Source organism: Peromyscus californicus, unplaced genomic scaffold, assembly GCF_007827085.1.
Source record: "Peromyscus californicus insignis strain IS unplaced genomic scaffold, ASM782708v3 Scaffold_6__1_contigs__length_162567912, whole genome shotgun sequence".
NCBI lineage: Eukaryota > Metazoa > Chordata > Mammalia > Rodentia > Cricetidae > Peromyscus > Peromyscus californicus.
In genome coordinates, this window is record NW_026294584.1 from 97,955,750 (window position 1) to 97,978,496 (window position 22,747).

The following is a 22,747-nucleotide window of genomic DNA, read 5'->3' on the forward strand; positions in this document are numbered from 1 at the left end:
CACACACACCAACTTTCCCCCGGGCCGCAAGGCATGCTGGGAGCGCTAGCCCTTCCGGGGCGCCTCCGGACCTCGGGTTCTGGCATCCCCGCGGAGGCCCCGAAGACTCCGCCTTCCCAGGAGCCCCTGCGGGCCCTGCGAAGATGGCGGCGACGGCGGCCCTGCTCTCCTGAGGCGGCTGCGATGGAACCTCCCCCAGCTCCGGGGCCGGAGCGGCTCTTTGACTCGCACCGGTAAGCGCTGCGGAGGGAAAGAGACCGGTCAGCGCGTCCTCTCGGCTTCGGCGCCTGATCGCGTCGCCTCTCGCCGCAGGCTCCCGAGCGACGGCTTCCTGCTGCTGGCGCTGCTGCTCTACGCTCCGGTCGGCCTCTGCCTCCTGGTCCTGCGCCTCTTCCTAGGGCTCCACGTCTTCCTGGTCAGCTGTGCTCTGCCTGACAGCGTCCTCCGCAGGTGCGGCCTGCGGGGCCTGGGGAGCACCTGGGCTGGGCCTGGCTCGGGAGCGCACCGTCACCGCCGCCTGTGTCCCCAGGTTCGTGGTCCGGACCATGTGTGCGGTCCTGGGGCTCGTGGCCCGGCAGGAGGACTCCGGACTCCGGGATCACCGCGTCAGGGTCCTCATTTCCAACCATGTCACACCTTTTGACCACAACATAGTCAACCTGCTCACCACCTGTAGCACCGTGAGTGGGGGCGAGGCCGAGAGCGCCACCGGGTGGCCCCCTAGGCCCGAGCTCAGTGCTCAACTTTACCCATTAGGGTTCCCTCGGGGAACACCACCGATCCTTTTCCCTCGCCCCATAAACACCACCCCACGTGTCACCTTTTTCTTGTCTTTTTTTGTTTTTTTGACATTTCCCCCCATTCTTTTCTTCTTGCCTTTTTCTCCTCCCTGCTCTCAGCCTCTACTCAACAGTCCCCCCAGCTTTGTGTGCTGGTCTCGGGGCTTCATGGAGATGGATAGGCGGGTGGAGTTGGTGGAGTCACTCAAGAAATTCTGTGCTTCCACGAGGCTCCCGCCCACACCTCTGCTGCTCTTCCCCGAGGAAGAGGCCACCAATGGCCGAGAGGGGCTGTTGCGTTTTAGGTGGGTAAGGACAGGGATCCGGCTCCAGTTGAGTGGGTTGTCAAGCTCCTGGGTAAACCTGCCCTAGTGCATTTCCACTTTTAGTCCTGCCCCTGAAATTCTTCATTCCTTGGTTACCTGCTTAGGTAGTTGGACAGTTTCTTTAAGTCGGGTATGAGTTGTTGGTTGGGCTACGCTGGACTCCCTCCTCTCTCTCTCTTAGTTCGTGGCCGTTTTCTATCCAGGATGTGGTACAGCCTCTTACACTGCAAGTTCAGAGGCCCCTGGTCTCTGTGGTGAGTGCATGCTGGACAGGGGATCTCTGAGGTTTGGAGGGGAGGTTTCCCACCTCTGACCCTGGCTTAGGTCTCACTTCATGCCCTCCCCTCAGACGGTGTCAGATGCCTCCTGGGTCTCAGAACTGCTGTGGTCACTTTTCGTGCCCTTCACGGTGTACCAAGTAAGGTACTAACTGTCCTCAGTTTTTGGTGGCTGGGAAGGTGCTCACAAGATGGAAGGTCAAGGAAGTAGTGGCGTCTGCCCTGCCTGTCTGTGGACTTGTTAATGTCAGAGTTCCACCACAGAGGCAACGCTTATCTACCACCTCCCCCCTCGTCACTCCCGTCCCGTGTGAATGGGGAAGGGACGACACCCTTCGTCCTGATGCCTTACTAAGGTAGTGTGCTCTGTTTTCTGCAGGTGGCTTCATCCCATTCATCGGCAGCCAGGGGAGGAGAATGAGGAGTTTGCTCGCCGTGTACAGCAGGTGGGAGTGAACACGGGCATGGTGGAGGTGGGGCCCTCTTCAGGGGACATGGGCATGGTGGAGATGGGGCCCTCTTCAGGGGACACCGGCATGGTAGAGATGGGGCCCCCTTCAGGGGACACAGGCATGATGGAGGTGGGGCATGGTGGAGGTGGGGCCCCTCTTCTGGGGACACGGGCATGGTGGAGGTGGGGCCCCTCTTCTGGGGACACAGGCATGGTGGAGGTGGGCCCCTCTTCAGGGGACACAGGCATGGTGGAGGTGGGGCCCCTCCTCTGGAGACACAGGCATGGTGGAGGTGGGGCCCCTCTTTGGGGGTGGGGAGAAGGCCTGGAGTGGCTACAGTTACCTTTCCATTCTCCCTAGCTGGTGGCCAAGGAACTGGGCCAGACAGGGACACGGCTCACTCCGGCAGACAAAGCCGAACACATGAAGCGACAGAGACACCCCAGAGTGCGCCCCCAGTCAGGTGTGCGCCTCTGTGTTCAGAGACGTTTGCTTCGGGTGGTGTGACTTACTGTGCTTGTCAACTGCTCTCTTGGTCTCCACTCACCTACTGCTTTTTTCTTTCAACAGCACAGTCGTCTTTCCCCTCCCCTCCCGGCCCTTCTTCTGACGGGCAGCTGACTACTCTGGCTCAAAGAGTCAAGGAGGTTTTACCCCATGTGCCACTGAATGTCATCCAGAGAGACCTGGGTATGGGAAAGGGTAGTTCCACAGAACGACAAACACAGGAAAAAGTGGGGTGTGACAGAGGGGGTATGCAGGAAATGGACACTCTGCTCCTCTCTTCCCAGCCAGGACTGGGTGTGTAGACTTGACCATCACGAATCTGCTTGAGGGGGCTGTGGCTTTCATGCCTGAAGATGTCACTGAGGGAACTCAGTCCCTGTCCACAGCCTCTGCCCCAAAGGTGAGAGCCAGGAGTAGTCAAGGCCAAGACTTAGGGTAGGTCGGGGCAGTCTCTTTGCGCCCTCTCCCTGACTCTCTTTAATGTTGAGACCCTAGCACAGTGCCTCTCTTGCAAAGTAGGCATTCGATGGGTGTTTAATGATGATGACTTCGCAAGCCCTCTGACATTGTGATCACCTCAGTTCCCCAGCTCTGGCCTGGTGACCCCTCAGCCCACAGCCCTAACATTTGCCAAGTCTTCCTGGGCCCGTCAGGAGAGCCTGCAGGAGCGCAAGCAGGCACTGTATGAATATGCAAGAAGGTGAGGGGGTTAGAGGACAATGTGCAGGAAGGAGCACGTTGGAGAAGTGCCTGAGGAAGCTAATACGACAAAGCCTACACGCTGTCTCTCCCCATGTCCCACAGGAGATTCAGAGAGAGACAGGCCCAGGAGGCTGACTGAGCCCAAAGGAACAGGATGGTACCCAGAGCCGCAGGACGGAGACTGGGGGCAGCCCTCACCCAGCTCACAACAGGCCGGATGAGTGGGTGGTAAAAAGGGAGGGATGGAGCTCCCCCAATGTCACATTAAATTCAGGGTTTTCACTCACGGTCTCTGTTGCCTCTCTGGGTTCCTTTTCTTCAGTTGAATATATGGGTGAGGATGGTCAGAATGAAACTGAAATTATCTCATGCTAAACTGAAGACAACTGGATCCCAGCTTGGCTGTATTGGGTGGCTATCACTGTAAAACTACAAGTCCCAGAATGCATTTCATGAGCACAGGCCTGTCGGGTTCACACATGCTCAGTGTGGTAGCAGGAGCCGGCTTTCCATGGCTTCCTAGCGAAGTTAACCAAGGTGGAGCAAAAAGGCTCCACCCCCAAAAGCAAGCTCTGGGATTGGAGCTGGAGCTTAGCTTCAGGGTGGGGCCAGAATTTACCTTTGTACTCCAGGCAGGTCTGGGTGGTGCCTGGCTGGGTGTGTCCAGAACTGGCTGCCATCCTGACACGTCTCTGAGCTGCTGGCAGGTTTGAATCCAGGATCCTTATGGCCCTGCTGTCCCACTCTTTCTTTCCCAAATTTTACTTTTTCTCCCTCTTGGGTCCTTCCCACAGATTACTATGCTTCATGTAACTCCTGCCGCTCACAAGGGCCCCTTTGCTGGTCACAAGATCTTTCCTGCCCAACTACAAGCAGGGTAAAAGTCCACTTGTGATGGCCCCTTAGAAACACCCTGTTTCCTGGCAAGCAAGTACTGTTGGGAAGGATGAACCCCAAGGCATTATCCTCCGAGGGTTGAGGTTGGGGATCAAGCTGAGATGGGAATTTGGTATCAGTCACCAGATCTGAGGCCTTACTGGCTGCCCTGCTTTCCGTAGGTTCTATGGACAGCCACCATGGCCTCTGGGCTGGCAGAAGAGTCTGAACCAAGTCTTGGGGAGTCTGAGCTGGCTGTGAACCCCTTTGATGGGCTCCCCTTCTCTTCCTGCTACTATGAGCTGCTTGAGCAGCGCAGAGCCTTGCCCATCTGGGCTGCTCGCTTCCTGTTCTTGGAGCACTTGGAGAGCAGCCCCACTGGAGTGGTGCTGGTGTCTGGGGAACCTGGCTCTGGCAAGAGCACCCAGGTGGAGGAAGATCTGGGAGCGGACAGAGGGCGGGGTTAATGTGCCTTTTCCTGGGTAAAGAGTGGGCATGTGGGAGAGGTGAGCAAGTGAGAAATGAAGATGGACGTGGCTGACCTGGGGTGGTAGAGGTTCAGGAATCCCAGTTCCAATGGCTGTAGTTCCTGCGCACTTCTGTCTCAAGTCCTCCAGTCCCCTGACCAGTGCCCTCCCTCTCCCCACTCCAGATTCCTCAGTGGTGTGCAGAGTTTGCACTGGCCAGGGGGTTCCAGCTGGGTCAGGTTACTGTTACTCAGCCCTACCCGCTAGCAGCCGTGAGCCTGGCTTCAAGGGTGGCTGATGAGATGGACCTGACCCTGGGTCATGAGATTGGATACAGCATCCCTCAGGAAGACTGCACTGGGCCCAACACCATGCTCAGGTGGGCCATTTGCAGTCTCATTCCCTTTACTGATAGAAACAAGCCTAGCTGTCTAGCACCTCCCCATACCCTCAGCTTAACTACCCTTGAGTCATGCACAGTGCAAACCTCACCTTCACCACAAGATACAGGTTATAGTGTGTGAACCAACCACCCTCAGCAAAGATGTAGGGTCACACTTAGTGGTCCACAGGCTTAGGAAGTCCATGACAACATCTTTTTCTGACCTTCAATATCAAAACCGAGGCACCTTGGGGGAAAATACCTGGATTTGGGTCTGCTCAGTGTCCTGCACTGACTCCCTGCCCACTACCAATGTCGACAGGTTCTGCTGGGACAGGCTGCTTCTGCAGGAAGTAGCCTCCACCAGGGGCCCTGGTGCCTGGACTGTGCTGATACTGGATGAGGCTCAGGAGCGGTCAGTGGCCTCAGATTTACTGCAGGGGCTCCTGCGAGACACCAGACTAAGAAACCTTCCAGGGGATCGCAGAGTGGTTGTGGTTACTGACCCAGCCCTTGAACCCAAACTCCAAGCTTTCTGGGGCAGTTCTCCTATTGTGCGTGTACCCAGAAAGCCTGGTGGAAATCCCACTCTTGTCTACAGGGACACTGTCCCTACTGACCTAGTGGAAGCTGCCTGCCAAGCGGTGCTTGAGCTATGTCAGCGGGAAGAGGCACCAGGGGATGTGCTGGTGTACCTGCCCAGTGAGGAGGTAAACAAAATTAAAAAGTGGATTATGGGAAGCATTCCTATGCTGCCTTCTTGTCCTAGGAATGGGGCAACACATGTTAATGGTTGTATTTACTCTGCTGGAGTTTTGGTGGGGGTATCAAGGACTTCAGAATAAAGAAATTTGCCACCCACTTTTAAAATTCCTTATAATGCAGAGCTTTGTGCACAGCGAGCTGAAATTATAATGTCCCCCACCTTAGAAGTATGTATATTTTCTGTGAGTGAAGGGCCTTAGCTTTCATCAAAAAGACTTGTGCTCTTTCCCAAAAAGGTAAGAACTGCCCTAATGCTCCACCCCTCTCCTTAGGAAATTTCCCTGTGCTGTGAATCCTTGTCCAGGGAGCTGGGGACGTTGGCTGTCCCAGGGCCTCCACCACGGGTACTGCCCCTTCACCCAGGCTGTGGTCAAGCCATCCAGGCTGTGTATGAGGACACAGACACGAGTGTCCGGAAGATCGTGGTCACTCATTGGCTGGCGGATTTCTCTTTCTCCCTCCCTTCCATCCAGCATGTCATTGACTCGGGACTGGAACTTCGCAGTGTGAGTGAGAGAAATGAGGGGGAGTGGAGCTTCAGATAGAGATGGACCACTCTGATCTGTCTTGGCCTTGTTTGGGGGCTGGATGACAGGTTTACAATCCTCCGATCCGAGCAGAATCCCAGGTGTTGAGACCGATTAGCAAGTGTCAGGCAGAGGCAAGACTGCTGCGGGCAAGGGGGTTCCCATCAGGTAAGAGCCTTTGCCTCAGACCAAGAAAAAAAAAAAAATCATCTCCCACAAGCTCTGAGAAATTACTTCCCCAGGCCCTTCCTCCTCTCAGGATCCTGCCTCCGCCTGTACTCCAAGTCCATCCTAGAACTCGAGGCTCCCCCACTGCCCCGCCCCAAAGTGTTCGAGGAGAATCTGAGCTCCCTGGTGTTGCTACTAATGAGGAAACAGATTGCAGAGCCAGGGGAGTGCCACTTCCTGGACCGGCCTGGTGAGCCCCCATCCCGCCCCAGGGCTACCTCTGCCTGCAGACTCAGACCTGCTGTCTGAGCCCTCTGTCCCACCCAGCACCAGAAGCACTGATGCAGGCCCTGGAAGACTTAGACTATCTGGCTGCGCTGGATGACGATGGGGACCTGTCGGACCTAGGAATCATTCTGTCGGAGTTTCCCCTGCCCCCTGAGCTGGCCAAAGCCCTGCTGGCCTCCTGCGAGTTTAACTGTGTGGATGAAATGCTCACTCTCGCTGCCATGCTCACCGGTATATTTCTACTTTTACTCTACCTTAGGTTAGGAATTCTGTCACTTGTTAGTAGGGACTTTGGGTTTTGGCTGTGCTGAGAGTCTTACCCAGGGCCTCGGTGTGTTAGGCAGCTGCTCAGCCCTGCACTGGGGTGGAGCTGCAATCACTGGTCCTTAAGCTGCCCCAGCCTTCCCACCCCTCATAGTGCCTGGGGAGCCAGGTGTTTTCCCATGTCTCCCTGTCTTCTCACAGCTGTCTTCTCTAGCGCTTCTTTCTTCTCGGGGTACGTCATCTCACCCACACTGGGACTAGATCCGCTCACTGTCCTCCTCGGCCCTCCTCCCCCTTCAGCCCCGCACATGATCCCTATGGAAATCTGTCCTGGGTATGGCTCACCCGCGGCGTTCCAGCAGCAAAACCGTATCCCCCTGGAAGGACAGCTTCCTAGTGAGGTTCCAGATACGTAACTGGGACACTTTGGAGCATTTATTCACGATCTTTTGACATAAGAATGTTCACCACTTGAGCTTCAAACTGCCTCCTCCCTATGCCTCCATGATATCATTTTTATTTTTTGAGGGATGGGGGTGAGATTCTGGTTTTTTATTTGTATGTAGTGCTTACACATGTGTGTATACATGTGCATGGAAGTGCATGCACTGAGGCCAGAGGATGTCAGGTGTCCTGCTCTTTCACTCTCGACTGATTCCCTCAAGACTGGATCTCTTCCTGAATCTGGCGCTAGGCTGGCATCCATCAAGCCCAAGTGATCCTCCTGTCTCCGCCCCCTACTCTTTTAAGGTTACAGGTGTGTCTGGCCACATCAGGTGGCATTTTCACCTGGAATTTGAACTCGGGTCCTCACGCTTGTGTAACAAGTGTTCTTAACCACTGAGCCACCTCCCCAGCCATCCCCCTTCCCCAGCCATCCCCCTCCCCAGCCATCCCCCTTCCCCAGCCATCCCCCTTCCCCAGCCATCCCCCTTCCCCAGCCATCCCTCTTCCCCAGCCTTCCCCCTTCCTCAGCCATCCCCCTTCCCCAGCCATGCCCCTTCCCCAGCCATCCCCCTTCCCCAGCCTTCCCCCTTCCCCAGCCATGCCCCTTCCCCAGCCATCCCCCTTCCCCAGCCTTCCCCCTTCCCCAGCCTTCCCCCTTCCCCAGCCATGCCCCTTCCCCAGCCATCCCCCTTCCCCAGCCTTCCCCCTTCCCCAGCCTTCCCCCTTCCCCAGCCATCCCCCCTCCCCAGCCATCCCCCTTCCCCAGCCATCCCCCTCCCCAGCCATCCCCCTTCCCCAGCCATCCCCCCTTTTTTTTGACACAGGATCTTGCTATGTAGCCCAAGCTGGCCTTGAACTTGAGATCTTTGTGGCTCAGCCTCCCAGATGTTGGGATTATAGGTGTGTACCACCACGCCCAGCATCCTGTGGTTTTCATCCCACCTCTTTGGCCATCCTGTCTTCATCTCTTCCTTGGGATTCTCATCCTCTGCTTTTCTGTTGTAAAGTCCCCTCAGGGTTCTAACCTCTGACTTGTGTGTCTTCTCATTCCCAGAACCCTGAGCAAGTCCATCCACACCCACAGTCCACAGTGCTGCCTCTGTCCTTGAAAATCCCAAACTATACTTTGCACCTCTCTGCCAGTACCATTTAAACAAACAGACAAACAGGGTCTCACTCTGTAGCCCAGGCTGACCTCGAACTCACAGAGATCTGCCTGCCTCTGCCTTCCGAGTGCTGGGATTAAAGACCTGTGCCACTGCTCCTGGCTCCCCCATCCCCAGGACCATTCTTTTAGACCTTAGGAAGGAGGAGGTGGGGAGGTAAAAAGGTAAGGAGGAGGAAGAGGAAGAAAGAGGGATACAGGGAGAAGTGAAAAAAGAGAGGATAGACATCCAACTCCTGAAGAATTCACACACACACACACACACACACACACACACACACACACACACACACACGCCTGCCCCACGCAAGCTTTTATTTCTGTGTGTATCCCTGCAGGTCTGTCTGTACTGTCACAACATGCAGTACCTGCAGATGCCGTCAGAGAGCATCTGCTCTCCCCACCCCAACTGGAGTTTTAGGTGACTGTGGTTGCTGGGAACTAAACCCAGCTCCTCTGCAAGAGTAGACAGTGCTCTCAACTGCTAAGCAATCTCTCCAGCCTCGTGTTCCTCCCTTTTTAAAAAGTATTATTATTGTGCATCATGTATGAGGGGTGCCAGGGGTGTGCCATAGCTCATGCAATCAGGGGACAAGATTGTAGAATTGATTCTTTCCTTCCACCTATATGTGGGTTCTGGGGATCAAACTCAGGAGGCCAGGTTTGCAGGGATGTGTGTGTGTGTGTGTGTGTGTGTGTGTGTGTGTGTGTGTGTGTATAATATATATAATATTTTATATATATATATATATATATAAATTTTTAAGGTTTTTTATTTGTTATGTATACAGTGTTCTATCTGCATGTTTTGCCTGCATGCCAGAAGAGGGCACCAGATCTCATTACAGATGGTTGTGAGCCACCATGTAGCTGCTAGGAACTGAACTCAGGACCTCTAGAAGAGCAGTCAGTGCTCTTAACCTCTGAGCCATCTCTCCAGCCCCAATTTTATTTTATTTTTTTTAAGGCAGGGTTTTACTCCGTAGCCCAGGCTGGCCTGAAATCCACTGTATATCCATCCCATGCTCGTCTCAAACTTGCAGCAATCCTCCTGCCACAGGCTCCCAGGTAGTAGAATTACAAGCATGTGCCACAATTCCTGGCTTTCCTGTAAGTATTTCTACTAGACTAGTCCACAGTGCCTCAGCTCAGAACTGAACTCAAGCACTCTACTCACCTGTCCCTCTTACCGCACACCAGGCTTTTCCTGTTTCCAATAACCCCATCACTCTCCTGGTCTCATCCTGTGCTCATCTGTCTCTAGAGTTTTCTCTTTTAGCTCCTACATGTGCTTTTTCAGAGTTGTCTGCTCTCCGCATAATCAGAGCCAATGGCAGTGTGGGATCATCCTCCCTACTCAGCTGGATTCCTTGCATGGTCTCCTAACCAGCCTCGTGGACCAGCACTTGGACTTTCTTACCATTCTTCTTCTTCAGCAGTTTTTCTCCCTCCTGGACTATGCAAACCCTTTGGCATCACTTGGCCAGTCTCTTACCCTGACTCTGCAGACCACTACAGCTTCCCTTGCCATTCTGCTACACATCACCCATCCCACCCAAACCAGATGGCTTCTAGTGCTCCAAATAAGCCATGCCCATGTTAACCTTTGTGCCATGCTGTGCCCATAGCCTCAAATGGTCCACTGTCCCTTCTCCCCCCACACCTCGGACACTGACCCAAGGGGCCCGTGCTTTTCTCCCACTCACCCTCAGCTCCACCACCAGAGCCTGGATCAGCTCACCTTCTCCTTGCTCCCAGAATGCCAGGCACACTTGTTTTTCTTACTTGTCCACTTCCATGTTGGACTCTCCGACCAGACTTGGGGGGCGAGGGTGCATGCATCGGTGTGCTTGCACGAAAGGCCAGAGGAAGGAGCTCATCTTTTCTGCTAGACTGACTGGACAGCAAGCTCCCAGTACCTGCCTGTCTCTGCCTCTCAGGTCCTGGGGTTACCAGCATAGGTAGCAGTACTGTTCTTTGTTGTTGTTTTGTTTTTATGTGGGTGGTGGGGATTCAGACTCAAGTCTTGATTCTCATACAGCAAGTACCCACTGAGTCATAAGCCCAGCCTTTCTCCTACCAGGTTCTTATTTCCTTAAGGGCAAAAACTTTCATTTCCAGCCATCAGTATTTATGGGAGATGGCTTCCAGGACCGTCTGTGGTGCTTCAGTCTCTCGGGATAAAATACTGTAGTACTTGAACATAACCTGTGCATATTCTCCGATATATTGCATAACCTCCAGATCACTTACAGTACCCTGTACTGTGTGTAGATATTCTATCAATGGCACCCTATATTATTATTTAAGACATAACAGCAGAGGATTATCTGCATGCTTTCTATAGATGCAGTGTTCTCTGAATACTTGCAGTCAGGGTAGTTGGTTGAATCCACATGTGCAGAGCCTGGCCCTAGAGGGCTGGCTGGCTTCATTTGTCTGCAAAGTGTAAGGAAGTGCAGAGCACCCAGAATCTATTGTCTTTTAAATTAAGCTCCCAGAGGATTACTAAGTGCCACTGTCCTTCCCGACTCCTCCCAAACCACCTTCCTGTCTCCCCTGCCCCCAGCCGCTCCTGGGTTTACCGGTCCTCCACTGTGTGCAGAAGAAGCTGCCTTGCGTCGGGCCCTGGAGCATGCAGATGGTGATCACAGCTCTCTGATCCAGATTTATGAAGCCTTTGTACAAAGTGAGTGGCTCACTCTGCACCCTCAGAGACTCCCAGGAAATACCCAATCAGCCAACAGACCTCTGTGTGCAGGAAGAGGCGGCCCTCTGGCTGGGGGTCGTTCTTTGTGCAGTCTCAAGGACTTAATTATAGCTGTTTCCTTTCTTCTCCTAGGTGGAGCGGATGAGGTTTGGTGTCAGGCTCGGGGTCTAAACTGGGCAGCATTGTGCCAAGCCCGTAAACTCCGAGAAGAGCTCGTGGAACTCATGCAACGGATTGAGCTTCCCCTGTCCCAGCCAGCCTTTGGCTCTGAGCAGAATCGCAGAGACCTTCAAAAAGCACTGCTGTCCGGATTCTTCCTCAAGGTTGGGGAGGGGGCTGAGCGTGATAGAATGAAAAGGCATTTTGCCTGGGGTGGTGGTGCACATCTTTAATCCCAGCACTCCAGAGGCAGGTAGAGCTCGGTAAGTTTGAGGCCAGCCTGGTCTACATAGTAAGTTCTAGGACAGCTAGGGATACATAGTGAGATTTTGTCTCCAAAAGGGGTGTGTGGGAAGGGGTGGGGAGGGGGGCGAGTACAGCTAGAAGGCTGGCTTAGCAGTTAAGGGCCCTTTGCGCTCTCAGAGGTCCCAGGGGATCCAGGTTCAGATCTTAGCACCCACATGTGGCTTCCAACCATCCTTAATTCAAATTCCAGAGAATTCGACACTTTTCTGACCTTCAAGGGTAGGCACATGGTGTGCATACATACCTGCAAGCAAAACACTCATACACATAAAATAAAATAAATAAGTTATTATTTTTTAAATTTTAGGGAAAAAGGAATCAAAAGGTGTGGGAGGGGGGTCTAGGAGAAGAGCTGAATAGGCAAAGCACCTTGCTTCAATCTCAAGGACAGACTTTGACCCCCAGAACTGTGGGTTCACTTGCTGTTCTGGCACTGGGGAGGCTGAGACACTTGGGCCCCTGGAGCTGTCTAGCAGTCAGCCTAGCCCATTGGCACTTTCTGGGTTCTGTCCCCCAAAAGCGTGGACGACACCTGAGGATTGACACCCAAGATTGACACCTGAAGATTAACACACATGTACTCCCATAAACACACACAAACACACACAATTTCTTAGAACCAAGAGTCTGAGGGTTTGGAGGACAAGGGGCCATGGAAAATGCCATGCGGTGAAGTGAGGGCCAGACCACAGCTAGGAGTCACTTTGAGGCTCTACAATACTCTCAATCCGTTCACACTCTCTTATTTTTTTTCTCCTCTTTTCTTCCTTTTTCCCCCTTTATTTGGGGGAGGGGGTGTTGGGTTTTTTGTTTGTTTTGGTTTTGGGTTTTTTTTTTTTTTTCAAGACAGGGTTTTTCCTATACAGCCCTGGCTATCCTGGAACTCACTCTGTAGACCAGACAGACTGGCCTCAAACTCATGGAGAACCACCTGCCTCTGCCTCCCAAGTGCTGGGATTAAAAATGCAGCTCTTCTCTCTCCTTAAAGGCAACGACAACGAGACAGACAGGCTGGCTTTGGACTTTCTGTGTAGCTCAGGCTGGCCTCAAACTCCTGCTCCTTCTGCCTCTGCCTCCCTAATGCTGAGATTACAGATGTGTGCTGCCACACCCAGTACTGGCCTCCTTTCCTTTTTTCTTTCTTTCTTTCCCATATGCTCTGTTACTTATTCCTTCCATATATTTGTGTTTCAATGAGGTGGCCCGAGACACAGATGGCACTGGAAACTACCTGCTTCTCACCCATAAACACGTAGCCCAGCTGTCTTCATACTGCAGCTACCGAAATCGCAGGGCTCCGGCTCAACCACCCGCCTGGGTGCTATACCACAGCTTCTCCATATCCAAAGACAACTGCCTTTGCATCGTCTCTGAGATCCAACCTGAGATGTGAGTTTCCTGACCCTCACTCCTAATACCCTTTCTCCCCCAGGGACAGGGACCAAACCTAACACTGGGCAGTGGGACTTAAAAAGAAGGTTTGTGGTAACATGAGAAGAGAGGGGCGAGGAGAGACACGGATGATCTCATTCTGACTTCCTCCACCAGGCTGGTGGAGCTAGCCCCTCCATACTTCCTGAGTAACTTGCCCCCCAGTGAGAGCAGAGACTTCCTGAACCAGCTGAGAGAAGGAGAGGCAGAGCCATCAGCCGAGACGGACTCTTCCTCTGCCCAGGACTACGGAGATGGCTGTGTTCTGCAGTGAGCTGCTGCCTAAGGAATGGAGCCAGCCTCACCACACGGCACCAAGGCAGTGGGCCAGTCTTAGAAACCCACAGTGTAGGGTCAAATACACTCCTGGAACCCAAGAGCCAAGACAGGGTGGGAGAGAAGGGAACCTGGGTAGCCGCAGTCCAGAAGGAGGCAGACCTTTCTTTCTCCTTTGTCCACCGGCAAAGGAGCAAATCCTGCTCACTCCACAGATGCTGCCCCAGACAACCTTGCACTCTCCTTGGGACTATAAAAGATTTCCCTAGGATGCCAAGTTTGATCTTGGTTCTGCGGTACCACACACATCTGTGAGTTAGAGATGACACTTTAGAATGAGGCTGACTTCCGCAAGCACAGCCTCCTCCCTCCTCCCACCTCAGGCCAAGCCTTTGTGCCGCCTGCCATAGCTGTCACCAGCACCGAACAGGAGTGGTCTGGCTACCACAGGTCTCTGTCCTTGTCACAGTGTTCCAGCCTCTGCCAGAAACAAGAGGGAACACTGGAAAGAGACAAAATACTCCCTTTAAACCAGAAAGCTTTGCAACCATCTTTCAAGTCAACTGACTATCAAAAAGCCTACGGCAGCCTCTGACTCACCTACTGTCTGAAGTCTTTCTGATTTTTCATTATATTTAGTGTGCATGTGTGTGTGCACACGCGTGTGCATGCATGAGCATGCCATAACACAGTACAGTGGGCAGAGGACAATTTGTAGAAATTGGTTCTTTTCTTCCACCAAATTGGTCCTAGGGCTCAAACTCAGATTGTCAGGATTAGCTGCAAGTGTCTTAATCTGCTAAGTCATCTCCTTAAAGTCTTTCTAACTAAAAGGTGTCGTGTGTGTTTTTCTTCTTCTTTCTGTCTGGGTACTCCTTCCCTCCACCCTTAGTCTATCAATTTCTGAATCCACCACCATCCTGCACATTGTAAATGTATCTGTGGAATACGGTGGAAAGAAAGGCTTAAGCGGTGGAACTCCCCCGAGTTCCCTCCCCTGGAGATCTTGGCCTCACCGGTCCATCTGTCTCCACCCGTGTTGTCAGCCAGCTCCCCCAAAGGCAGGCGTCCGGAATTTTTTTTCTCTAGATCTAATATTAGTTTTGCCTACAGTTAATCTTGCTACAGGTCCCCCCAGTTTCTCCTCCCTGGTCCGCAGCACCGCTGACTTCCAGGCCTCCACATCTCCAGTCTTGACGTAGTCTTTGATTCTTCTTAGGTTTGCCAGTCCCAAAGCATATCTTGCTCACTCTAACACTGGGCCCATAAACTGTCCACTGGCTTCTCCTCCCGGTTCTCTGACCGTGTATGGCATCCGAGCCAGATACTCTTCCTAGATTTTTATCCTTTGAGTATATAAGTATCCATCTTACCTACAGCAAAGGTGCATTGTGACTCTCAAGATGGGGGAGTGGCCTGCAGGTTAGACACATGACAACGTGAGACTGAGTCAAGAAAGAATCCTTAGCGATTGTTTTACCGTTGAGGGGATGAGTTGGACAAGCCGGTCCCTGTCACAGCCACATTCGCGCGAACCAACACTTTTCCGTTACCCCATGTCCTTGATATCTTCCTTCACACCAGCTCAGTGGCCCCTTCCCAGTGGGACCTGAGCTCTGAGGTCACTCTGGGCAGAATCGCCAAGTGCCTTGCCGCATCCTTCCCATTCACTACACCCTGCAGGTTGCTCTGGAGACCCAGGTTCCAGCGGGTCCGAAAATGCCGTGAAGGGCAGAGTCTGAGTGCGGACCAGGGGCCGCTGGTGGCCGAGGGGAGTCAGAGGACAGTCGCAGGTCTTCCGGCTCCGCACGCGCCGCTGGCTGCACCACAGCCGGCCACGGTGGCGCTCCTCGGGTAGGGGTCGCTCACACCACCGAGGCGAGTCCGGACACCGAAGCCACCTTGTTGTCCTCGGCCCAGGGCTGCAGATTCTGCAGCGCGAAGAGCGAAGAGTTGTGCAGGCAGAGCGGGTCCGGGGGCAGCGGCGGCCGCAGTGGCCGGGGCAGCGCGTCCTGCTGCAGGTGCAGCAGCAGGCGGCCCGCGCGGTGCCGCTCCGCCTCGCGCTCCTCCGCCGTCTGGCGCCTGGGCGGGCGGAGAGCCGGGGTCAGCGGACGGCGCGGCCCTTCCCCGCCACTCGGCCCGCCCGAGCCCCGCGCCTCACCGCCACTTGGTGCGCCGATTCTGGAACCAGGTCTTGACCTGCGCGTCCGTCATGCGCAGGGCCTTGGCCAGCGCCGCCCTCTCTGCCGAGGCCAGGTACTTCTGGCGCAGGAAGCGGCGCTCCAGCTCCAGCACCTGCGAGCGGGAAAAGGAGGTGCGCGGCTTCTTGCGCTTCGGGGGGGTCCGGTTTTGATAGGGGTGGCCTATGCGACGTGTCCCAGAGAAGGGCGAGAGCGCAGCTACGGGGCAGAAGAGCAAGGCAAAGTTTGGGAGTGGCCCGAGGTGACACTGAGAACTGAGAGCCCTCAGTCCTTACCGGGCCCCCGCATCCACTTGAGGCCTCCTTCAAGAAGGGGCCTAGGAAGAATCGGGTCCCTCCCAAACTTCACCCTGCCCCTCCTCGCGGTGGGCACGGTAGGGCTGCAGAGGAAGGGCGCATGCACCCGACGACAGCAGCTCTCTCCTTACTGCCTCTCCTCTGTGGGACCGAGAAATGTGGGGTCGCGGAGGGTCCACGGGGATGAGCAGAGGGGAGGGAGAAAGAAGTAACGGAGTTGGAACAGAAAGCTAAGAGGCGAAGAAACGGGGTCTACGAGGGAAGGACGCGCAGGGGTTGGGCAATCTCACCCGTGAGCCTGTCCTTTGCAAAGCGGCGGCCGCTGTCCATCCAGGGAAAGGTGAGTCCCGCTAGGCCCCCAGCGCCGCCCAAACCCGAGGGTCCGGGCACCGCGGGGGCCGCACCCGAGGGCGGCGGCACCGGCAGCGGGCGGTGCGCGGGGACGCGGATCACGCCGCCCGGGCCCACTCCCGAGCCTCTGGGCAAGGGGGCCAATGAGCCGGCTGGAGCGTAGCCCGAGGCTCCGTGGAATCCACCCGAGAACGCCGCACTCTCCCCGTGGCTCTGGCCCGCCTGCCCCTGGCCTAGACCGCCCCCCGGGGGTTCGGGGCCGCTCAGGATCTGATCAATGCCGAAGCTGATGGGTTCGTGGTGCGGAAGGTGGTGCGGAGCCAACACCGCTGGCTCCATGGGTCCAAGCCGGAGAGGACCGGGAGGTTGGATGGCTGGGAAGGATGTCTCTGACGGCTCCGGGCTGCGGCTTCAGGGGCCCGCGGGACTGGCCACGGCCGGGAGAAGGGGCCCCCGGGACAGCAGCATCCCTGTGCACCGGGCGCAGCCGCGCGCGTGCCCGCCCCTCCCGGGCGTCCGCGCAGGGACTCGCATCCCGGAGGAGCGTGACCGGCGGGGGTCCCGGGAGCGCAGGTGGACGCTAGGCTGCCCAGGCCGCTGCCCGAGTCTGGTGTGGAGAGGGGTGGCCAGCTCAGGCAGGGGCAGTGACTGACAGATCGGCCTCGGGTGGGCAGCGGGGGCTGAGGGAGGGCAGGGGCGGGGCCCTGCTGTTAAAGGGAAAGGGATGGCTGGATGTGCCAGGCGCAGGCAGAGGAGGGCGCGGGTGTCAGGAAGGCGCGGTGCGCGGGAGGGGCCGCTGACTCAGCCGGGATGCTCGGGCAACAGCATCCTCGCGGGCCTCCGCCTTTGGGCTGCCGCGACCTCCCGGCTTCCTCGGCAGGTGCTCTGTCCCCAGCCCCCACTCTTCGCCTCCCGATGGGTGCCGCTGGCCAGCTCCTGGATTCGTTGTGGCCCCTACCCAAATGCCCTCTGAGACCAAATCTCGTTGTGGCTTCCTGGCTGTGTAAGAAGCGGCTGGGGGACGGCGATCCGCGACCTGGAGTCCCAGGAAGAGGCCAGGTGTGGGAAGCAGACGGTGACAGGGCGCGTTCGGTGGGCTCGGGCAGGGAACGAACATCTGAGCTTGGGGTTGTGGCACACCCTCTGGCTTTTCCTGTAGCACTCCCCACCCTGGTCCTGACCGGCCAGGAATTGGTGCCCAGTTTCTTAGAATTTCGATGTTCTGAAATTGCTGTAAATCGGACCCGGGTCGCAAACGGACCAACCCGGGCCTCCACCGCGGGATTCCACTCCTCTATTTTGCATCTCGGAAAGCTATCCTCACACACTCTGCTCCCTTCTCTAAGGCGAAAGGGCGACACTGGGGACTCGCTGAGGCCTTGGGAGGCTCCCGGCTCCGCATCCTACAGACACTTCACCCCACCCAAGCCCCAGAAAACGCGCCCGGAGCGTGCCAGCCAAGAGAGTGGGGGAAGGATGAAGAGGCTCGGTGACCTTGTGACCTCTGGGCGAGGACCCAGGAGCAGAGAGTGTGTGACCTCCGTGTCCCTCCCTCGGATGGGACCCCTGCCGGGCGGGCCCCTGAGCCGAGGACACGCCCCCGCCGCCACCCTGCCTGGTGCAGGCCGCCATAATCGGGTTAGCTGGGCCGGAATTACATTACCTTCCCCAGCCCGCCCCGGCCCTGGGGGGGGCCCTGGCGCCTCCGAGCCGGTGAGACTGGGCCCGGGGAGGGGGGCAGCGGGTGGGCACGGAGGAGCTGCTCTGCTTGCCTTGGACACGTCCGGGCCAGAAGACCCCGCCCCGCTCTGCCAAGCCTGGACCCTCACCCCTGCCCACCTCCGGGCTCTGCTCCACCCTGCGGCTTTCCCGCGTGAAGCGAAGTGCCTAGCAAGTATAGACAGACCTCCTTGGGACTACTGTTCTAGTTGTTTCGCCAGGATCCCCCTGGGAAAGGCGCCCCTCCTTTCTCCCAGCAGATGGGCAGGCAGCCTGGCGCCTGGGGCAGGGTGAAGGGGTCTTTTCTCTCCTGGGAATCAGGATATTTGGGCATCTGGACAAAAACATAAAAGTAGATAAAAGTAGGCCCTCCTCCCTGGGAGCCTGCGGGGGTTGGGGGGAGGCGATGGGCGACTGGAGGGTAGTGGTTAGAAGCCCAGGACACTAATACTACGTAAGAGCCCTCTTCTACCTTTTCCACCTATTATTTTCAGCGATTCCTTTCACCTTCCTGGTCACTGAGCGCGCGCGCGGGGGCGAGGGGGGAGTATTTTGGCAATGGTGCTTTTTATGTATGTTCCTAGAGAACACTATCACTACTCTTACTTTCCACAGACCCCTCCCTGTTCCAAGCGACAGAGGGAGGATGCACTTACCATGAAGCCCCAGGCAAAGCAGAGTATACTTCACTGCAGGGAGCCTTGGGACCTGGCCTACAAAGGCAGTCCTCTGCAGAGGGACTGGCTTGCAGGTGTGCCCAGAAGGGTGAGCTTCATGAGGGAAAGTCACTGTCTCTCACCAAACAGAATAAATCCTTTTGAACTTGTCCAAGAACTAGTCAACGAATGAGAAACAGGCAAGTTGGTGAAGACCTGGCTTTCACCTTTCGAGGTCTGCGCAAGTGGCACTCACCCACTGATGACCTTTTGAGGAGAATGGTCACAATCGCCAGCACATTCAAATCTGGGAGCCAACGAGGACACTGTCTAGGGCCTGGCTGTAAGGACTGAAGCCATCCAGTTTTGCCAGGCCCACCTAGGAGTTCCTCTTCTTGCCCCCATCTCTGCTTGAGTGGTTCCTGCTAGTTCAAGTTGAAGATGGAGGTTCTAGGTAAGTGTTTCCTCTTCCTCGGGTCCTACCATATGCGTTTGCAACACACACCCACGGGTGTTTTCTTTTCCTTTCTCCCCTGCCCCCATTTTTTTTTTAATGTTTGGGATTGTGTCTTGCTATGGAGCCCATGCTGGTCTTAAATTCTCCCTCCTCCAGCTTTTCCCTTGACCTCCCAGACACTGGGCTTAGGGCTTGCACGCCACCCATTTACCGCTCAGTGTCTGATTCACTGGCAGAAGCTGAGTGCCCCTCCTCAGTGCCTTCCCTTCCCTCTCTCCCTGACGCTAACTATCCTTCAGGACGGCCCTAACTCTTATGTCACCCGTGTGCCATCAGTTTCCTCCTCCTACGACGCCCAGCTACCTCGGGACTTTCTCATTCGGACAGTCTTCGCCTGACTTAGAGTGAAATCTTCATTCCCTCTTCCCTTGTCCTGTCCATGGCCGTTGCCTCCCCCATTTCTTGCTCCTCAGCTATTTTTGTGTTCACCCAGTGGAGACTGGTTTTTCTGCACCAAGTCTATTCTTTTGCACACCAGGGTGGTGGGGGTGGGGGTGGTGCAGGTCTCACTCTGTAGCCCTGGCAGGCCTGCAATTCATTCTGTAGACCAGGCTGGCCTGGACTTCACAGGAATCCACCTGCCTCTGCCTTCTGAGGAACACCCAGCAACCAATTATTTCTTGAATTTTCTTTTCTAAAAAAAAAAAAAAAAAAAAAACCCAAAAAAAAACCCCCCCACTAAGACTATATTTCTTTTTCTTTTTTTTTTAGCTGAGGATCGAACCCAGGGCCTTGTGCTAGGCAAGCACTCTACCACTAAGCTAAATCCCCAACCCCACATTTCGTTCTTTTTAGTGCTCCTTCTGTCTCTGCCTCTGTCTCTGTCTCTGTCTCTGTCTCTCTGTGTGTGTGTGTGTGTGTGTGTGTGTGTGTGTGTGTGTGTGTGCATGTAGATGTACCACAGTATGAATGTGGAGGTCAGAGGACTACCTTGACTCTGTTATCTTCTACCCTGTGGTCCCAGGGATCAAACTCAGGTCATCAGGCTTGGAAGCAATCTCCTTCACCTGCTGGACCAGCTCACCAACCCTTGAGATGTCCTTTCCTTTGGCTTCTATTGTGCTTTACTTTGCTTTTTATTTTTTGTTTTGTTTTGGGCACTGGGGGTTGAACCCAGGGCCTCATGCATGCCAGGCAAGTGCCCTGCTGCTGAGCTACATCCCCAGCCCTGTTTTATTACGTTTCTCTGGAATTCTGTAGCGTGGACTGCCAGTGTGGCTGTCTGTAGCCGTCCTCCACTGGCTTTGCTGGCTGAAGCGAGTGAGCACGCTTCCAAAGTCTGACTTTGGCTTTCCCGTCTCTGTTCAGGTTTCATCATCCTGGTAGCCTCACGTCTCACACCCACCCAGACAGCACTGACACCTGACATTTGAGCCTCGGCTCAGTCTCGCTTCTGTTCTAGCTTTCTGGCCAGCTCCACCCATCTCTCTTGAAGCCACCTCAAGTCCAACAGGCCGGAGGAAATGCTCACTTCTCACAGTTCCTGTTCTTCCTCTTACCCAGGCCCACTCAGCCAGTCCCTAGCTGCCTCCTTCTGCCATGCTTTCCTTTAAAGTTTAACATGCAGCCTCCTCCTCCTCCTTTGGACAGAGTCTTCTGTAGCTCAGGCTGTGAATTTACTATGTAGCCATCACTGGCTTTGAACTCTGATCTTCCTGCTTCCACCTTCTGGGTGCTAGGATTACAGGTGTGTTTCATTTCCACCTACAGTTCTTCCTTTCTGTTGTTAAACCCTTAATCTAAGTTGTTGCCATCACCTACATTCTTTCATTTGTTCATTCAGAATCTTTTAAATAGATTTCTTTAAATTTTCTATCCATGTGTGTTTGCCTTCTTGAGTTCATATATGAACTATATATGTGCAAGAGCCCTTAGAGGCCAGGAGTGTTGGATCCCCCTGAAGCTAGAGTTACAGGTAGTTGTGAGCACCTGCCTGACCTGGGTGCTGGGAACCAATCTCATGTCCTCTGCTAGAGCAGTGAGTGCTCTGAACTGCTGATCTGGCCCTCCAGCCGCCATACAGAATATTTTAACACCAGCTGTGTGCTCAGATCTGGAGATAAAGATGTGAATAGCAGAGGGAAGAGGTACCCAGCTCTGAAGAACTTAACATTCTAATACAAAAGTCAGATTAGAAACTAGAAAAATATTAGAAACAAATATTATATCTATATAATATATAAAGAGATATAATAGTATATATGTGGGGGGGTGCATGCTTATAATTCTAACTACCTTAGGAGGTTGAAGCAGGAGGATCACAAGTTAGAGGTCAGCTGGAACAATAGTGTTTCAAAAAGAAAGAAAGAAAGAATAAAATAAAATAAAAGAGAGGGACTCAGGAGATAGCTCAGACAATGCTATACAAATGTGAGGATCTGAGCTGAATTCCCAGCATTCATGTGAAAAGCCTGGTGTGGCAAAGCACTGGGGAAGTAGTGAGAAGAGAGCCACATGGCTTGTTAGCCAGCCAGCCTGACCTTATCACCAAAGACACCCCCACCAAGGACACTGGAGTTTGTCCTCTGGCCTATACATACACATTTATGCACATACATGTGTGCTCACTGTAGTGTGCATGTGCACACACACAAAATAAGTTACTTTTTTTTTTTTTTTTTTTTTTTTGGTTTTTCGAGACAGGGTTTCTCTGTGTAGCTTTACGCCTCTCCTGGAACTCACTTGGTAGCCCAGGCTGGCCTCAAACTCACAGAGATTCACCTGGCTCTGCCTCCCGAGTGCTGGGATTAAAGGCGTGCGCCACCACCGCCCGGCATAAATTACATTTTTTAAAGGTTTATTTTCTTAATTTATTGGCATACATGTGTTTGCCTGTGTGAGTTTACATGCACCACATTCATGTAAGAGCCCGTGGAGGCCAGAAGAGGACATCAGATCCTCTGGGACTGGAGTTACAGATGGTTGTGAACAGCCTGACTTGGAAACTGAGGAACCCCAACCTGTGTCCTCTGAAAGAGCAGTAAGCACTCTTAACCACTGAACCATCCCGCCAGCCCCAAGCTTGCTTGCTTTATTTATTTATTTATTTATTTATTTATTTATTTATTTATTTATTTAAAGATCCGGAACCCGGTGCAGTGTCACTTGCCTCTAATCCCAGGACTGGAAAGGCAGAGAGAGGCAAACGGATCTCTGTTGAGTTTAAAGCCAGTTTAATCTTAGTAAGTTCCAGGCAGCCAGGGCTACATAGCGAGACCCTGTCTCAAAAAAACAAAACAAAACAAAATAAATGCTAGCAATTCGAAAACACGGTAAGAAGAAAAAGAAGGCAAAGAAGTGAAAGGTTTATTTGTGCAAGCGAACAGTTTATTTGTGCAGGAGAAACACAGGAGCTTCATGGAGACCCACAGGAAGGAGGAAGCAGGGATGGCCAGTGTGTCGAAGCAGAGCCCATTTTAGTATTTTCATGGAACAGACAGCGAGGAGCCCAGTGTGGCTGGAGAAACCATGAAACCATGCAAGGCGTTAGGCTTTTATTCTGACTAAAAAGGGAAGCTATCAAGTTTAGATTTTTGTTTGTTTTGGTTTTTTAAATTTATATGATGTGCATGAGTGTTTTGCACGTGTATATATGTGTACCACAAACATGGTGTAATGACTGTGGAGGCCAAACAAGGGCATGGGAGCTACAGCTGAAGTGAGATTGTCGGAAACCTTTTTGTGGGTGCCGTGAAGCAAGCCCAAGTCCTCTGAAAGAGCAACTGAGCCATC

At 54.1% G+C, this 22,747-nt stretch overlaps 3 protein-coding genes across 7 annotated transcripts; 2 read left to right on the forward strand and 1 right to left on the reverse strand.

Annotated features, from left to right (window-relative positions):
• Window positions 1-32: 32 nt before the first annotated feature.
• Aup1 (AUP1 lipid droplet regulating VLDL assembly factor) lies at window positions 33-3,855 on the forward strand. Of its 5 annotated transcripts, XR_008214301.1 has the most exons (13): window positions 36-233; window positions 313-450; window positions 530-680; window positions 900-1,084; window positions 1,287-1,359; window positions 1,455-1,528; window positions 1,763-1,829; window positions 2,196-2,298; window positions 2,406-2,525; window positions 2,627-2,742; window positions 2,924-3,042; window positions 3,147-3,272; window positions 3,839-3,855. XR_008214301.1 is itself a non-coding variant. In XM_052719944.1 (12 exons), exons 1-12 carry the CDS (start codon window positions 184-186, stop codon window positions 3,181-3,183), a joined length of 1,233 nt encoding a protein of 410 aa, XP_052575904.1. In that variant the 5' UTR covers window positions 51-183; the 3' UTR covers window positions 3,184-3,330. The 5 variants fall into 5 exon arrangements, 4 of the variants coding, with proteins under 4 accessions (XP_052575902.1, XP_052575900.1, XP_052575903.1 ...); XM_052719944.1 differs by lacking the exon at window positions 3,839-3,855 and having other exon boundaries at window positions 51-233; window positions 3,147-3,330; XM_052719942.1 differs by lacking the exons at window positions 3,147-3,272; window positions 3,839-3,855 and having other exon boundaries at window positions 33-233; window positions 2,862-2,974.
• Dqx1 (DEAQ-box RNA dependent ATPase 1) lies at window positions 3,232-14,101 on the forward strand. Its single transcript, XM_052719938.1, has 13 exons — window positions 3,232-3,272; window positions 3,839-3,921; window positions 4,103-4,348; window positions 4,573-4,766; window positions 5,092-5,479; window positions 5,807-6,040; window positions 6,130-6,229; window positions 6,321-6,479; window positions 6,557-6,748; window positions 10,963-11,082; window positions 11,236-11,426; window positions 12,767-12,957; window positions 13,117-14,101. Exons 3-13 carry the CDS (start codon window positions 4,121-4,123, stop codon window positions 13,271-13,273), a joined length of 2,154 nt encoding a protein of 717 aa, XP_052575898.1. The 5' UTR covers window positions 3,232-3,272; window positions 3,839-3,921; window positions 4,103-4,120; the 3' UTR covers window positions 13,274-14,101.
• A 710-nt stretch (window positions 14,102-14,811) lies between these two features.
• Window positions 14,812-16,462, reverse strand: Tlx2 (T cell leukemia homeobox 2). Its single transcript, XM_052722086.1, has 3 exons — window positions 16,063-16,462; window positions 15,437-15,674; window positions 14,812-15,357 (listed from the first exon to the last, which is right to left on the reverse strand). Exons 1-3 carry the CDS (start codon window positions 16,460-16,462, stop codon window positions 15,141-15,143), a joined length of 855 nt encoding a protein of 284 aa, XP_052578046.1. The 3' UTR covers window positions 14,812-15,140.
• Window positions 16,463-22,747: the final 6,285 nt, after the last annotated feature.